Source organism: Eublepharis macularius, chromosome 6 (assembly GCF_028583425.1).
Source record: "Eublepharis macularius isolate TG4126 chromosome 6, MPM_Emac_v1.0, whole genome shotgun sequence".
Lineage (NCBI taxonomy): Eukaryota > Metazoa > Chordata > Lepidosauria > Squamata > Eublepharidae > Eublepharis > Eublepharis macularius.
In genome coordinates, this window is record NC_072795.1 from 142,687,379 (window position 1) to 142,705,106 (window position 17,728).

The window sequence follows — 17,728 nt, forward strand, 5'->3', positions numbered from 1 at the left end:
TGCGCTGTCATGAAGGTGATTGTGGGGCTGGTTCCTCTGCCACTCCCGCCTGTGGTAGAGTCAGCCAGCTGTGGTATAGTCAGCCAGGCATGCAGAAACAAAATGGGTGGATTGAGAATGTATTTTATTGAGATGGAATTATGTGTAATTCATATTTCTAATTCAGTTTAAAATTTAAATTAAGAATGCAAAAAGGTTCTATAATCGGATGTGCCCCTCTTCCAGGCTGATTGAGGCCCCGTGATGGCAATTTACTGCTGTGTGGTGGACTTCAGTACCCGTTGTTTGTGGTGGTTTTTCACATTTGTGAGACCCTTCCAAACCTGTTATAATGGGGCGGGGGCAGGGATGGAGAGAAGAGACCACCTGCATTATATTGCTCCTCTTTTTCCTGAACTCGGAAGTGGTTGGTGCAAACAGTTGGTGCAGTTTCTCTAGCCTGTTGTCGCCAGTGAGTCACACTGGAAAATCCTTCTGCAAGCGTCAGCCAGTCTGTAGGTTCTTCCTGTCAGAATCAAAGACTTCTGTGCTGTTTCCATTGAACTTGAAGAGGAGGGTAGAAATAAAGGTGAGGGGGAGGGGATGGCAGGAAGAGACTGAAGGAAGAGAAAAGGGTAAGAAGTGAGTGGGGGAGGTGCAGAGATGCCTGTAAGGTGAGAAAAGAGATGCCAGGGCAGCGTGAGCTGCAGATCGTAACAGAGCACGGCAACGCAGAGAGATCTGCGCGTGGGGAAAGGGTGTGAAAGGGGAGGCAGAGGGGTGTGTGTGCAGCCTTGGATGCCCAGGAGGGAAGAACTGCCTGCACTATGGGATGTACAGCTGAGATGACGCTCGGGATTAGGGAGAGAGAAAAGGAGTCGGAGAGGCGGGAGAAGAGGGAATAACGGGGTTAAGTGGGTGGGTTGAAAGGCACGCAGTTTTCATAGTGACGTGGCTGCCGTAAATTGTAAAAACGCCAGAGTGGCTCTCAGTCTGATTTGAACTGGGCACCCTCGCTCCGGCACAGCCCTGCTTTTAATTCTCTCTTCTCTTGCTGTAGGCGGACTTCCTTTGGACTGTCTAGCTTCAGTCTTCAGCACGCTTACCTTGGAAGTCAGTCTTGTCAATAGCAACGGGACTAACTTCTAAGCTAAGTGACAGAAACGCAGCTGTGACTTCTGGATGACGTGAATGTTCCAATTCACTAACACAAACTAGGGAGGAGCAGGTGTTTACTAGTCAAGATAGTTTTTCTCTTTCAACCATTTTTTTGCTTTTTTTCATAGATTTGGACTTTGTATGCATTTTGTACAGTATTTATATTTAAAATGTATATAACAAATAATGTTTTATTAATGCGCAAATAATTAAAAATGTGAAAATTTTATGAGGAATGTTTGGTACATAAAGAGAGAAAATGTCATTAAAATTTTTGGTTTGATTCATGGAAAGTATACTATTGATTGTCTTGTTTTTCTCTCTGTTGAAGAATCTGTCTCTTTGTACAGCAGCTTTAATGTATATCTTGAGTAGAGATCGCTTGAACATGGATCTAGATAGAGCCAGTTTAGATTTAATGATTCGGCTTTTGGAGCTAGAGCAAGACTCTTCTGCAAAGCTGTTCAATGAAAAAGATATGAACAAGATCAAAGAAAAAATCCGAAGGCTCTGTGAAACTGTTCACAATAAACACCTCGACCTGGAAAATATCACGGTGGGTCACGTGACTTCTGTGTAAGATTTCTACAATGTGAAACGCTTCTGAAAATGGTAGGACATGTCATTATGTGGAGAGGAATCTTTTTATTTAAATTTATCTTTAATTCTTCAAGGAAAAAGAACCCCGTTCTGAAGAGAACAGCGACTTTCAGTTGCCGTATTTTGTAATTGAGCAACGACAATTTTTGTGAACTTTGTGCTGTCTGGTGGCACAGTGGGAGGCAAAACATGTAGTTAGATAATACTAGTGTTTTAATAACACATAATGTATCCTGCCATGCTGGAAGCTGTTTAATGTGCAGCCCTATTGGAGTTAAGGCATATGAATGCTTCTAGTATATACTTTCATGAGATAGCTTCAACCTTGTTTTCTGCATAAAAAAGTATTGTCATTCTGTACGAGAGGACCAAAGTTACACCAAAGCTTCCTTTTTGCTGTCGTCCTTTTGCTGCCAAACACGGATGAGTTTCAGAACCAGCACGGTGTTGGCTATGTGTTGGGTGCTGCAGCAATCACTGTGTGGCCCTAAGCTGGGAAAAGCAAAACATTACAGAAAGGTGAAAGCTTACTTTGCATGCATAGACAGGACAACGTTTTAGAAATAGCTGCTTAAGCTGCAGTAAGAGTCAGGGAAATACAGAGTTTAAAGTGTACTCATGACTTCACAGCCCGTACCTTGTTAACTTCATATAATTAAGGTAGAAATTACAGCATTAATGACATAAGTCATCAGTTGGGCATTGTTCCAACTCACAAATTAATTTTGTGTGTCTTTGTGTGTTCTTCTAGACCGGGCATTTGGCAATGGAGACTTTGCTGTCTCTCACATCCAAGCGGGCAGGGGACTGGTTTAAAGAAGAGTTGAGACTTCTTGGCGGTCTTGATCATATTGTAGATAAAGGTATGCACTCTGTCATTGCTGAGAAATAAAATTATATGAAGTTAGAATTTTTAAGAAGAGTCATGGTAGAAAGGGCTGTTCTTTCAATTATCGTGCACACACAAAAATATTTATCTTAGATATGAGTTGTGTATGTTAAAGAAACGAATATAATGGTGGGATGTGGTAGTTTTGTTTTTTACAGTTTTTTTCTTTCTGTATCTTCTAAACTTGGTTGTTGAAAGGGTTGTAGTAATATGGCCATCTAAATTCATGAACTTCTGTACAACTCTTGGAAAAGAAAACTGCACTCGAGAAGGTGAACTGCAGTGGCAGTTGTTTTTGATAGAGAACAAAATCCAGAACTGATAGGTTCATTGTGGCTTTTGTGATCCATAATTTGGTCTTTCTGGTGTTCCCTCTGACTAGGTGAGCCTGCTGAAGGAACGTTGTGTTCCCTAATTACTTGTCCTAGACAGACAAGACCATGATAGCAGGGTGGCAAGAACAGAAGAGGGTGCCAAAGGGTTGATTCCCCCCCCCATTCCTATTTTTGCACAGATAACATTCTAGATTTGTAATGCTTGCACAGAGGAACACTCGTTTAGGTGTTAGGGGATCTCTTCGTTGTGGACTTGTTGCTTCCCTGGGACTTCCTTAGAAGCAGCAGCCGTTCTAGAGCTGGCTTCCTCCCTCTCGAGGCTGCTGCTGTCTGTGACCATTTGAATTGGAGAGGGGTGGACCTGTCGCTTTAAGAAGCACGCCAAGTGCATCGAACGTGAGAAGAGGTGTGGACTGTGTCCAGGGGACTATTTTACAGAGTTAGTGTTCATTTGTGGCTTTCACACACAGCAAATGCAGGGGCATTGTCTTCAGATTCCATGATTGGTAGGTAGCGACAGGTGTCACAGATGTCACCAGATAAGTTTATTTTTGTAAACTGGGTAACTCAGATTGCCTTGATATATAGCTCTTTCTAGACATATTGATAGAGTACTAAGGAATGTAATACAAAATGGCTACTTTTAAACTGTCTGATGTAGTTTGGTATGACAGTTTGGTTTCAAGCAAATGGATACATGTCCCAGCATCTCAGTTGTGTGCAGTTTTTGAAAAACAAAAACGTCTTGAAAGCCATTTTAACAGTCTGTAATAGTGTGTATTCTTTGCTTCTTAGTTAAAGAATGTGTGGATCACTTAAGCAGTGATGAAAATGAAGAGAAATTGGTTGCTTCGTTATGGGGAGCAGAAAGATGTTTACGGGTTTTAGAAAGCGTAAGTATAACAATCTGGGTTGGTTGGGTGGGAAGGGGAGGGGGCGAAGTTTGAACAATAGACCATTTCTTGTGACCCCCTGTAATTCTTGTACAGTCAGTGCTAATCAGTTTTAGTAGACAGAGGGCTGGACTGTTGTTTCAGCTTGTGTCTTTTAAGCACACCTGAATGTGGTCCTGTCGGGTCCAAGAAAAGACTTCACAACTCATTCAGCAAAGCGTTCTTGAACTTGTCCTTCTGGAACTTGAAGGTGCTGTGGATTTCTTGAACTTATTGTGCTTTTCAAGGAGCAGCACCAAAAGCAGCACATGTTCTTATCAAAACTGACTGCTCAATTTGGTGGAAGTTAATTCAGAAGTAACTCCCTGTCTATTTATTGGGCTCCTCTCAAGTAAATGTGAATAAAATTGTACCCCAGGAGTCATTTTTGGCTTAGCCCTGTTGCATATAGTTGCTACTGCCATTTTCTTTATTGATGCAATACCTTTGCATAATTGTTGTGTTGAAGCTGGAATTAGAAAACAGGTGGTGATGGTACTTGGTATCTTACAACAACCTCATTAAAGATACTAGCCTGTAAAGGGACCAGTGGCTTAGAAGATCTATCAAACAGATTTGTAACTTTTCTTTCAGCTTGGAATAGGGGTGTGCACTTCAGGTTTCCGATTCGGGTAAAATACCCGAATCAGACCCGATCTGTAAAGATTCGGGATTCCTGAATCGAGGCCAGCATGCTGGCCCCAATCAAAGCTTCCCCAAAGAATTTGGGAAGCTTTGGGGCCCAAATTTAAAGGGCCCTTTCCCTGCCTCTTGCAAACAGCAGGTCCCTTTAAACTTCAGCTGACAGGCGGGGGGTGGGATTCCTGGCCTCCTCTCCCCTCCTGGCCACGTAAGCCCAGCCTCCAGAATCACTTTGCAATGCTCCAAATCTTTACGGAGCATTCCGAAGCAATTCAATTACCCGAATCCGAAATGGCTTGCCGCTTTGGGTTTTGGGTATTTCCAAATATTTTTCCAGCTTTGGGGGGTGCACACACCTATCTTGGAATGAAGAATAAAACTGCAGCTGTAGAAGATTTCTGAGAAATTTGTTTTACTTGGCATGCGCTGAAAATGTAAAACCCAGCTTTTCTGGAAAGTTGAGAGATAAAATGTCGTAATTGCAGTGGATTCCAATTCTCATTGCAAAGATTGATTCTTGATTGTGTGTGATGTTTTTCTTCTTTAGGTAACAGTTAATAATCCAGAGAATCAAAGTTACTTGATAGCATATAAAGATTCACAGCTCATAGTCTCCTCAGCCAAGTAAGTTCTCATTAGTGTTTATTACGCATACTTTTTTCTTTTGTTCACGTGCATGTGTGGTATGGATTAGTATTCCAACATGAGGGGAAAAATAATAATATCTCTTCTTACTATCATTTGTTTATGTGTTTTATAATTGTTGACAGTAAATTTGACTGGTGTTTTTTTCTTCTAATGTAAAGGCCTTGCAATTGTCTTTTTGTATCAGCATTTCAGAAAGCCGTTCCTTTCATTTGTTCCTCTGAAAGAGCTTGCAGATTTGTGTGTGTGTGCGTGCGTGCGTGCATGCACATGGTGCCTATAAGTTGCTTTAATAAATCTGAGTAGAAATAGAGTGTCAGAACCCCATGTAGCATTTGAGTTCTGTGGCACCTTAGAGACCAGTAAGATTTTCAGGGATGTGCACTCCGCCTGTGTGTGTGTGTGTGTGTGTGTGTGTGCGTGCGTGCGTGCGTGCGTGCGTGCGTGCGTGCGCGCGCGCGCGCACACATACTGCTTTGTAAGCTCAACAGGGTTTAAATGTAAACTAATAGGAGGAGAACGGCTGAAAAGACTGAGTTCAGGTGCTTCCTTTGCATCACATCCATGAAGATTACATATAAGCCAAGTACAGTATGTGCTTTATGTAAGTTGCTAGAGTCTGTGATTAAGGAGGAAAATATATTCAGTGAAGATACAAACTGAAAAGTGTCTGGCTTGAAGTTTGCCTGCATTATATATCTTGTATCACTGAGGATCTCATTTATTTCCTCTCTCTGTCTTGTGCTGCTGCCCACGCCTCTCCTCAAGGTTTCCACTCACCAGTCCCTGCCAGTGTTATCTAGCGCTTTCAAAATCTGCATCTTGGAAGGAGAACAGTTAGTTATACAGAACCATGCTGTATCCCTCAGTTGGCCGAAAAATCTCTTCCCCCTTAAAAGGGGAAGAGATAAGATATAATGGTTCTAAAATGGTGAGATTACCTCAAGAGAATTTGGCAGTCATTTGGGAATGCCTGCGCTTCCACAGACAAATCTGTGGCTGCTGAAGGCAATTCAAAATGGCTTGCTGCAGTTTCATTTTGAAACCTGAGGTGAGTTCTGGGGTAGTGGGATGAGAGAAGAAAGCGAAGCTGAAGTGGGGGGAGAGAACATAAGCAAAGAGGGAAAGGTGGAGGCCGCAGAGGAAGTGAGGAATAGGTGCGGACTGGCAAAGGAGGAGTAAGGATGGAGGGAAAGTGGAAGATGAGAGGAGGGAACTGAGAAAGATGGATGGGAAGTAAGGAGGCAGGGAAAGGGGTGAAACTCTGGGGGTTGTGAGGGGGAGGGAGAGGAAGAGGGAAAGGAGTGATAATGTGAGGAGGAGGAGGACCAGTGTGGGGCAAGGTTTCCCCTTTGCAGTTCCGCCACTTGTAAGCAGATAGCAGGAGACTTTTGCAGCAGAGAGCACACTGCCCCATTGAATTTGGTTTTATGGCTAAAATGTACACAATAGATAACACAGACAAGACAACTATTATTGGTCTAGTTTTTAATGGTTCCAGAGTTCTTTTGATTGACTACGTCACAGGTTGTGTAAACTGGGTCTGGGTCTAGAGCATGCTTGGGAACTGGGTCTAGAGCATGCTTGGGAACTGTTCCAATAAAGGTGTAGGCGATGACACTTTCAAAGTAAACAGTAGTGGGTTTTGTGTCTATTGATAAGGTCTCTAATATTTATTCATTGCTATACCTGTCGACATAGTTAAGCCAGTAAAATAGATGTAAACTTAACTTGCAGTTCAGCATCTGAGTGAACTTTCTAGCTGTTTGGAATTTCACTTGTTGAAATATGGGAAAGGTTTGCATTCTGTGTGTTGGCATTTTTCACCTTCAGAGCACTGCAGCATTGCGAGGAGCTGATTCAGAGATACAACCGCGCTGAAAACACCATCTGTTTGCCAGACAGTAAACCTCTGCCTCACCAGAATGTAACAAACCACGTGGGTAAGGCGGTGGAAGACTGTATGAGAGCCATCATTGGTGTCTTACTCAATTTAACGAATGATAATGGTAAGTCACTTTCCCATCTTTTGTGCTGGAAGATAAGCCAGCTAGATTGATTGTTCTGCGTGATATCTAGAGAAAGACATCCCCACATTGTGACGTAGGTTAGATGGCTGGATAATATAAAGTGTGCTGTTTTGGCTGCAAGGAGAAACAAATTCGCAGTGCTAGTCAGTTCAGTTGCGTTTTGTTAGGAACTGAAAGAACCTTGATGTGAGCTGTGGGCCAGAGTCACTTTCCTTGTGCTTCTGTGGGGCTTGGATGGTTTATTTTGGGAACCATTTTTCTGTCTTTAAGAAGATGGTGCTCAGTAAGTGCTAGTTAGTTGTGCTTGTTGAAAAATAACTGTTTGGGGAATTTCTGGGTCTGTTTTTAAGTTTTCAGTTTGCGTTTACGTCTTTGCAGAGTGGGGCAGCACGAAAACAGGCGAGCAGGCGGGTCTCATCAGCACTGCTCTGAATTGTGTGCTTCAGGTTCCAAAGTTCCTACCTCAAGAACAGAGATTCGATATTCGGGTTCTGGTAAGAGAAAAATTCTTTATTTGGGGAAAATGTAAGGCCATTTTAAACATTCTGTCTTGTATTACCACGGGATATCACGCTGACTCCAATTGTCATCCTAAATGCATCTCTTGTTAAAGCCCGTTAGGTTCAGTGATATTTAGTGATAGAAAAACATTAAGATAGAGCTCTTGGTTGGTATCCTGCTGTTCTGCTCAACAAAATTTGCTTTCTGCAAGCCTAAAGAGACTTCCTCCAGCTGAAGTGGCTCTTCTTTCCGCCACTTTTTTTTAATTCCAGGAAACAACAGTGTATTGGTGATGATGGAAGTTTTATTTTTTAAAATAAAGCTGTGAGATAAATGGTGAACAAATATATAACTGTGGTTTGATCTGACTATATCATCTCAGTAATCAATATTCTCTGGCAGCTGTGTGGTATAAAACCCACATGGCACCTCCTTGGCTGACGTACTGCTGCTACAGAATTTCACCTAAAATGAAATTTGAGGTATGAGAACAAGAATCATCATACCTTAATATAAACAGGCAAAAATCTGTCTTTTGCGATATCTAAAATATGAATCGGGTGTGTGCTAGTAGCTTGTCAAACCAGTAAAATCCTAGGAGGCTGCAGAGATTGCATGAAGCTTACAACTTTTTGCACTTAACAAAAATGCTGTATTCTTACGCAGCTCGGCCTTTTTAGTTATGACTAATGATGCTGGAGAAAATGAAGTACTTTTCGCCTTGATTTTCTCACAGGGTTTGGGTCTTCTGATCAATCTGGTAGAGTACAGTGCGCGAAATAGACACTGTCTTGTGAATATGGAAACATCATGTTCGTTTGATTCCTTTTCTTCGGGAGAAGCCAATGATAGCTTAAACACATCTGGACAAATGGCTGCTGTTCAAGCTCTAGTACAGGTAAATAGAACTTTTTAATCCAAAAAATGTGCATTTTAGGAACAATAAAATCATTTCATTAAAAGCTGTGCATCAGAAAGGGAGCAAACATTATTGCTCGGTTTAACAATAACAGCAGAAATTAATTGCTCCTCATTTTCTCCACAGCTGCTCCTAACTAGTATGTGTGTGTGTGTTTTCCCACTGACTTAGTACAATTCCAGTAGCCAAACACAGATGCAAGTCATGGCTTTGTGAGGAGGAAGCATTACGCTGGGTGGGCAATTGCTGCCATAAGAGGACACAGGCCTTGTTTGCCTGGAAAGGCTCCTCCCTCCTCTCTGCCCAAATGATGGGGATGGGATGCTATAGATCCTTCCCAGGAGGAGGAGGAGGAGGAGGCGGCGGCAGCTAGGGAGAGCCGAATGACGGGTTACTTTCCAAGCCATTATCAACTGTGTTCCCATGCCAAAGCTCTCTACTGCAGGTCTGTCCCTTGGGGAACAGTTCTTTATGTATCCTGAGAGAGAGAGAATGAGGAAAATACAGGAACACATACTAAATAAGTGAACTTTTTTTTTTTAATAAGTGAACAATGCCTTCCCTTCAAGTAAGCATTGGCAGGGGCACACCTCCTGCACCACCTGTTTATTAATTTTATTTATATTTATATGCCACCTTTTTACCCAAAATAGGATCCGCAAAGAATTTCACCTCCTTCAGGGTTGATTTGCCACACATACTGATGCTTCATAAACTGCATCATTCTGCAGTCCCCCCCCCCCCCCAAAACGATTCCCAGCATCCATGTACTTTATTTATTAATGTGGGACATAAGGTGAATCAACAAATTCTATGACATTTATGTTGTGCACAGATGATAGAACAAAACAAATAAGATACATCATTAAATGTGTGAAATTGCAGATGATGTCTCAAAATTTGGTTACATCAAATTTGATAAAAGCTTGCAAGAAAATAGAAGCGCTTGTGGCTATCCCTCCTAGATGGGATTAAAAGGCCATCTGATCATGCATTCTTTATTGGTGGTCCCTGGATGCCTCTGGGAACCTCACAAACTGAGTGATGGCGATGGCTGTTTAATAGACATGGGCACAAATCGAAACACGAATCAACTTTCATGACGAATCGGGCCGATTTGTGTATTGTGAAAACACATTTCATGGGGCTGCATTTTTCACGAAATCCATGACTTTTGGGGCCAATTCAATCGATTTGTGATGCTTTGTGATGCCAGACAGGCTGGTACCGATCCATTGATTCCCTAGGCAACATAGGCCTGGAATGTCTGCAGACATTTTGTTGCTGTGGAAACCCCAATCTTAGCCCGCATAACCTTGATGCATCTGACGAAGAGAACTGTGATTCTTGAAAGCTTATGCTACAATAAAGTTGGTTAGTCTGAAAGGTGCTACTGGACTCTTTTTGGTTTTGCTACTACAGACTAACACGGCTAACTCCTCTGCATCTATAACCTTGATAGGCAGCCTTCCCTGCCAACCTGAGAGCTCCCATTCTGTTCTATGAGAGCAGTGGGCACGGGGGAGATGGGCCTTCTGTAGCCATGGGAACACCAATCTCATCCTTCCAAACCCTGTTAGGCATGTCTGTCTGCCAACCAGAGAGCTCCTATTCTGCTCTATGTGAGTGTTTCTTATATAAGGCACAGCTTTGTGCCTCTTGCTTTCAGTTCCAGTAGACAGAGGTAGAAGGAGGAGCTGTTGCTGGAATTTGGAGTGAGAGAGAGTGGATTTGGGAGCTTTTGGCTGGATTTGCTGCTGCTTCAAAAGAGACTGAAAAGACTCTTATTTTCTGCTCTTGTCCTTTCTGGGAAGGTTGTTGGATGAGAGTACCTTTTTTTCTTCCACCCCACCCCACCCCAGTCTCAGGGCATTGCCTGGCTCTGGGGTCTAGTTTGACTGAGGCCACCACCACCCCGAGCCCGTGGCACCTGGGGAGACTGAAGGGAGGTGATCTCCTGGTCAGCGTATTGCAATCTTTACCAAACTTGGAGGGTCGCTGGAGGAGAGCCTGTTGAAGTCTCCCTTCAAGTTTGGCATCTCTGGGTATGAAGGGGGCCGTTTTAGGGCCCCGGGATCTGACAAATCACGAACCTAACGAATCGTTTCATGAAACGGGACTTTCACGAAAGTTCGTGGAACGTGACGAGCCACAAAACTCAGGGTTTGTTTTTTCCCCATTTTGTGTCCATCTCCACCGTTTAACCTCCAAGTAGGCTGCCTCTGAAACGTTCTGTTGCGCTGCCAGACCAACAGTGATAGACTTATTCTCCATACATGTATCCAATTCTGTATTGTTTTGTAGAGTCTCAGTCACATCTGCCTTTTAATCCAAAACTAGCTCTTCTCACTAGCCTGCCTTATTAATTATTTTAAGTGGCATGGCGTTTCATTTTGATGAAGTTACATAACCTCAATCACTGGAAACCACGTGCAGCGGAGCTGGAAACCAGCGTATTGGTCTGCTACCAAGCAAGATACATACACATACTTGTGATGGTGTTTTTAGCGGGGGGGGGGGGGGGTGTCTGCATTGCACTGTACATTTTTTGTGAAATAGGATGAAATGTCAGCTTAATGGTGAAAGCTAAATGGATGTTCCCGAGTGCCAGTTAAAGTAGCGTATATAATATTTGGCCTCTTGACTGACGATAGCCGATTCTCTCCTCCCCCCCCCCCCCCAGTTGTTTCTTGAGCGTGAACGGGCTGCTCAGTTGGCAGAGAGTCAAACAGATGAACTGATAAAAGAAGCTCCCACTGCACAGCATGACAAGAGCGGGGAGTGGCAGGAGACAAGTGGAGAAATCCAGTGGGTTTCTACAGAAAAGCCAGAGAATGCTGAGGAGAAAGATAAGAAGGAAGAAGATGAAGAAGAACTTGATCTTAATAAAGGTAGGTGTGAAAACTAGGCAGAGCCAGGAGACAGCAGAGAGATTTCTGACTTCCTCTTCTAAAGTACAGTTTTCCTACCCCATTTATACTGTGACCTAAGACACAGTTGGGTTAAGCATCATTGTATTTACTTGTTCTTCTGTTACGAGTCTCCAGCTTTTCTTCCTGAAAATGGTGTCCTTTTATGGAGTACAAAAAATGCTCTGTTAATTTTATTCAAAATGACAAGCTTGATCTTTCTCTACCGCTGCTATCAGTTACCTAATTCCTTTTTTGTTTCTCTGTCCCTTTTTCCTGGCTCAAAACTTGTGTGCATTTTTGCTTTCCTTAAACACTGTTTTTAGCAATCATCTCATCGTCTAGTTTCCTTGTAGCTATCAGTTCCTCTCTCTTTATTATATTGGGGTGGAGTCCCTCCTGCTCTCCTTCCCTCTCCAAACATGTTTCACTGCCCTGCATAAGCGGGGTCTAAGCCTGAAGTGGATTTTTTTTTAGTAAAAGAAAGAACAGTTCTTCAGAGCTACGTGACCTTTTTGCTAAACTTTTTTGCTTCTCCATTGAAACTTTAGTTTCATCAGCCTCATTTTCACCTCTGCCATTCTTATATCTGAGCAGCAATTTTTCCTTTAAAATTGTTCGAGGGCAGCTGCTGAAAATGTCCACTTTTTAAAATCCAGGGAGTAGGATATTTTGGGATTTTAGAAAGTGTGAGTTCCAGAAGTATAGCTGTGCCAGTCTGTTGCAGCCCAAACTGCAAAGGTTACACCTTTAATGCAAACAGATTTAAAGGTTATACTACAGTAAGAAAGGTGGAGGTGGACTATAAATGAAGTGAATAAACGAAGCAGTCTTTCAGGTGTCACAGGACTCATTGGTGCTGTATAAGCTTTTGTTTAACTTTGGCTGTTAATCAGCAAAGTAGCATTAAACAATAAGCACTAACTTTAGGATATGCACATTTCTGAAGGACATACATTTATGTAAAACACCGTTTGTTTTCAGCTCTTCAGCATGCCGGGAAGCACATGGAAGACTGCATTGTGGCCTCGTATACAGCACTGCTTCTGGGCTGCCTCTGCCAGGAGAGTCCAGTAAGAAAGCCGTGAATTGCATTACTGTTACGTAGATCTAATTAGCTGAGAAAAAGAGATCTTCCTAAAATCATTAAGTGGTTTCTTTGGATTTCACAGTTCAAAAGTATGTGCAAAGGTGTGGCAAGAGCTTCAGCAGTCATTCCATTCTCAAAAGCTGGCTGTATGGTTAACGTTATCTCAGGCTTCACTAGTGGAGCAGTTTCTTGTGTGTGTGTGTTTCTGTGAGCATGCACACATTTGTATAGGGGGGAGGTTATCCAGACTATTATCACTTAAACTTTTTATTTTGGGGATTCTGTCTTACTGTTGATAATGTGGCTAGGTTTTAGAATGCTAAATTTGCATATGCTTCCATTCTAAACAGAAGCAAGTTTCTAGAACGCTTTTAGAAATTTCCATAGATAGAATTGTTGAAAGGAGTTCCTTCAGAGAATGGAAATAATGTTTGGGAGTTATTCCCAGTTTATAGTTTTACACGTACTTACCATTCTTTTTTCTCCATCTTAAAAAACTGCGTGGCGTGATCGCCAGTCGTAAAAGGTTTCTTCGTCTTCCCCTGCAAAAGGGAGAGGAAAGTCCCCGATGTTTCAGTTAAGGCCACAGCTTTGCTTTCAACTCTTCCAAGAACTGTTTGAAAATATTTTAAGTTTAGGGAAAACAAGCCCGTATTGGTGGCTAGATAGCATTGTTGTATCAAGACAGCATAGAACTTGCAGGTAGTTTTTTAAAAAAAGAGTTATTAGTAGCGGGAGATGCATCCTGTTCCGGCATATCCTATATTAAGAAGTGCCAGAGCCATTGTTTATTTTCCATGTTTATGAAGTAGCTTTTATTGTAACTTCTGAAATTTCCCCATTCAAAACTTTTTTTTTTTTTAGATCAATGTCACTACTGTGAGGACGTACTTACCGGAAGGGGACTTCTCAATCATGACGGAAATGCTCAAAAAGTTTCTCAGTTTCATGAACCTTATCGTAAGTAGTATATAAAAGTGCATCATGGTTTCCCTGATCGGCTTCACTAGCATTTTACTTTAAAGCAAACCAGGTGATTTGAAGCTAGTTTACCTTTCATAAGGGTAGTGGGAGGGGGGGGATAGGGGAAGCTCCAGCTGGGACGACTGCGCCCGTTTACTGCTTGTGTTAGTCACCAGGGCAGTGGCGGAGCCAGCGCTGGGCCTTTCCCTTCCTTTCCCGTATGTAGATGGGAGTGACCCTGTCCCATTCTCTTGGACCCCACCGCCATAATCGCTCTTGTAGTCCACCGGAGGGGGACAACCTTCCGCCAGCCACGTTGCCCGGTAGCAGCTGCAGAGCGTATCAGTGGGGTGTTGCAAAATCAAAGTGGTGAACAGCCATTTATACATGGGGTTTTTATACTGATAGCTTTATGAAAATATATATATATATATATATCTTGTGAAATATAGGCCACCTAATCTCATCAGTTGTAAATTGATTCCTTTGCTTCTTTAAGGGGAACAAAATAGTGCTGTGTTCATGTTTGATGTAGAAAAAAAGCTCTAACTCTGACCAGCTGTCTCTTTTTAGAAGTTAGAAAAATACATCTTAAAATATTTTGATAACTTTTATCTATGCCTTTTCCTCCTCTTTGTCTCCCCCACCCCTCTGTTTTCAGTGTGCTGTTGGAACAACAGGCCAGAAATGTATTTCTAGGGTGATAGAGTACTTGGAACATTGCTAGATACTCAAGTTCGGCATCAGGCGCTTGAATGCTGGAGCTACCCTTTAGACAAAGAAAGAAGGTCATGCAAGACGTTCTAGATGACATGCCAAGAGCATCCACCGGTCTCATTTGTGTTTGGATTTTTAAGGCTACCTGGTCTCTTAAACACACACACATTCAGCCTTTTCTGAAAGACAGTTACCGCATCAATCTGCAACTATCAAAAATGAGGGGAAAAACAGCTGAAGAAAGTAGATCAAGATTTCACAATGTTCATAATAATGCAGTGCAGTATTTAAATATATTTGGCAGGGTTTACTCTCCCTCTTTTTTCCAGCTTTGTTTGTGACAACTTTAAAGGGGAAAAAAATGGCTGCTGGTAGGTGCAACTGCTGTTTACTGTTGAGCCACTGTTTTCCATGCCAGCCAGGGGCGAAGGCGGCTTTAGCTACTGAGGTATCAAAAAGGTTCTAATAAAGATGCTCTGGGCAGCAGCATTGCTCTGATTTGAGTTTAATTTGCTCTTGCTTTTTACAGAGATTATTCCAAAAGCATAAAAATAGAAAATTTTTAAATACTTTTTGTGATTTTAACTACTGTCTATATTTAAAATGTGTTGGAATCCAAAGAGGTTGAGGCTTGGATAGTTTATTTTTTTATACTGTTTGATTGAAAATTGGGTTGTTGCAAACTACTTCTCAGTTTTTGAAATTGTCGTGGCCTATGTACTGTAAACTAATAGACCATAACACGTCATAGCTCTAAGAAACATGCAGGAAAAAGATATCCCCCCCCCCAGCTGGTGGCTGTATCTATTTTTTTAAAAAAGCAGTAACTGTAAAACTTGCCCTGTTAAAAGGACAGTGTGAAGCAACGTTCAGTGCCGGGGCAGTTTTCACTGTGTAGGACGCAAAAGCTTTTACGTGCTGTCTTGTTTCAAGGAAGAAACGTGGATGATTGTTATAGTCTAAGGAGAAACGTGGAACTGAAGCACCAATGGGGATTAATGTTTCCAGTAACCATCTTTCTGTTTCTTCTTTGGTATCACGCAGGTAAAAAATGCATACAATACAAAGCCTTAAATAGCTGAATATAGCGAAGATTTTGTTCAGTGTGGGGGTCGTTCATAGCAAAGGATTGTGTTGAGACTTCACTGAAACAAAAAAATCCCTGCAAAGTACCATTTTGTTTAAGAAGTTTTGAACATTTGTGACTTCTCTTGCACTCATTGTTTTGATTGGCTGAATTGCTCATGAATTTTATTAAGCTGGTCTTGAATATTCACAAAACTACTTCATAGTACATCTGCATCACAGACACTTTTCATATTACCTGTGTAGGTAGTTGCATCATGTTACTTCATTGAATTTGTAAAACTTGAAGCCATAAGAAAAATATTATTTCTGTGTATAAATGAGACGTAGGAGAAATAACAGAAAATCTAACCTGCTTTTTAGATCTTGTGTTATCTCCATGTATAAAGTTACAAAGTTGTGCTTTTGTATCAGTGCCAGCTGTACATTTTTTACAAACAGTGGCTGCCTTCTATGTCTTCCTATTTTTGATAATGCAGATTGTTGGGAATTCTGTAAGGAAGTAACTGATTGGAAGCAAAAGTTTTATATTGCTCCTGCTTTATTCCCATTGCTTTTCTCTCATCACCTTAAAGAAATAAAAAAACAAAAGTTAGTATACCAGTGTAACTTAGAGAAGATGCTGAGGCCACGTTTGTCCTCGAAAAGATGATCTTCCATATGAAAGGAAGAGCAAAGCTGTACTTGTAAATTATTTTTGAGACACAGAATTTACTTGGATATATTTTTGCCATTTAGTCCTAACAATTTAGAGCCGTGGGTTTTCATTTTTAGTTGGATTTCATATAGATTTATTAGGTTTTTTGTGTGTGTGCTAAAGAATGATTAAAAGTAGATGCAATGGGGGGGGGGGAATCAGGAGCTATACTTCTCTGTTACACTGGTAATGATCTGAATGCAAATTGATTACCCTCTTGTGTTGAACAGCTTTTAATTAGGAAGCACTGAAACATGCAGATTTTTTTGTTCTGTTTTTATAGGGCTGGGGAAGATACCAGCCAGCCAGCCAGTTGCAGTGTGTTTCTTTGTTAAACCCTCATCTAATTCTGCATTAAAGGGGTACTTGAGGCCAATCTTCAAATTTAAAAGTTTTAAAGTAACCTTTTTCCATTGTAAATATATGTAAATAAGTGTAATTGGAACTAGAACAGTAGAGTACTTTTCTGAATCCAATCCTATTTTTATTTTATACAGTATTTCTCAGCTGTGATCTTTGGAGCAAAAGCCAACGGCAGGAATAATAGTTTGTACCAGTTTCATGAAGTATGTCTTTTGGTTTTTGTAAATAATTTTAACTCGAATAAAAATTGCTACTTTCAATACATAACATGTGTTGATACATAACATACATATGATGGACGTAGTTGCTTGATATTGGAGACCATCAGCCTCAGAGATGAAATAGTCTGACTGCCACCTGGGAATTATTCCAGCTATCCTGCAGTAAATTGAGACCCATTCTGTCTGTCCCAGCAGCGTCTGTTTTATTGCTCTCCTGCAGGAAAGAATGCTAAAGGCAATAAAAGCCGGGGCGCAGAGGAGTCTCTGTAAGAATGCTGCTGGAAATTACCTTCCCGTGCCCGGGAGCTCCACCCAGCCCACAGTCTTCAGAAGTGTTTCATCACATAGGGCTTAGTGTCTTGTCTCCGTGTGGGAATAGTCGAGTTCTGTGCCATGTCATAAGCATGTCTGAATCTTAAGTTTGGGCATTCTTTCATTTCAGCAGAGCATTTGAGAGGATTCTCTCTTACTGTCACGCTAGAAATGAATGTAATTGCTACTCCTATAATAGCGTTTTCCTGCCCGAAAACTAATAAGCGCAGTGCCAGGACCCGTCTGTCAAGTTGTGCTCCATCAGGTAACCCAGGGTAGGCAGCGAGTCCTGGGCACCTGATTCATTACAGGCAACTTGAATCATCAAGGCAGCGAGCTCTGGGGAATTCTTCATTCTGTATCATACATTTTTCTGTAGATTTTGGCTTCAGGGCTTGAAAGGTGAATGAAAAACAAATTGGCTTCCCTTTCCCGGAAGGCAATCCAGCTGAGCTAACCAGTATGCGCTCTGGCAGGTGAATAAAAGAAGGGAGCCCTCAGGTCCAGGAGGAGGTGTGTCTTCACCTGGTCCACATGAGGGAAGGGAGCGCCTTTTCATTGAGAATGCAGGCGCGAGCTTAGATCTTGGAGAACCTTCAACACAACGTGATTGTTTTTGTGCCTAGGGGCACCTTCGTGGGCTAGGCAATGGTGAATGCTGGCTTTTCTCTGGGTCTGCCTCCTAGTGAGTCTGAGGCCAAGGGAGGTGTGTGTCCAATCCTGCCCCTTTTCTGTTTGAC

General features: G+C 41.9%; 1 protein-coding gene across 2 annotated transcripts in view; it reads left to right on the forward strand.

Annotated features, from left to right (window-relative positions):
- WAPL (WAPL cohesin release factor) overlaps window positions 1-16,722 on the forward strand; it is a 54,877-nt gene extending 38,155 nt beyond the window's left edge. For both annotated transcript variants that reach the window (XM_054982576.1, XM_054982577.1), the window contains 11 exons: window positions 1,469-1,693; window positions 2,489-2,600; window positions 3,757-3,854; window positions 5,083-5,159; window positions 7,014-7,189; window positions 7,589-7,704; window positions 8,448-8,609; window positions 11,314-11,521; window positions 12,524-12,612; window positions 13,494-13,589; window positions 14,254-16,722. In XM_054982576.1, coding sequence (XP_054838551.1) covers window positions 1,469-1,693; window positions 2,489-2,600; window positions 3,757-3,854; window positions 5,083-5,159; window positions 7,014-7,189; window positions 7,589-7,704; window positions 8,448-8,609; window positions 11,314-11,521; window positions 12,524-12,612; window positions 13,494-13,589; window positions 14,254-14,319 — 1,425 coding nt within the window. In that variant the 3' untranslated portion in view covers window positions 14,320-16,722. The remainder of the gene's footprint in view (window positions 1-1,468; window positions 1,694-2,488; window positions 2,601-3,756; window positions 3,855-5,082; window positions 5,160-7,013; window positions 7,190-7,588; window positions 7,705-8,447; window positions 8,610-11,313; window positions 11,522-12,523; window positions 12,613-13,493; window positions 13,590-14,253) is intronic.
- The last annotated feature ends 1,006 nt before the right edge of the window (window positions 16,723-17,728 follow it).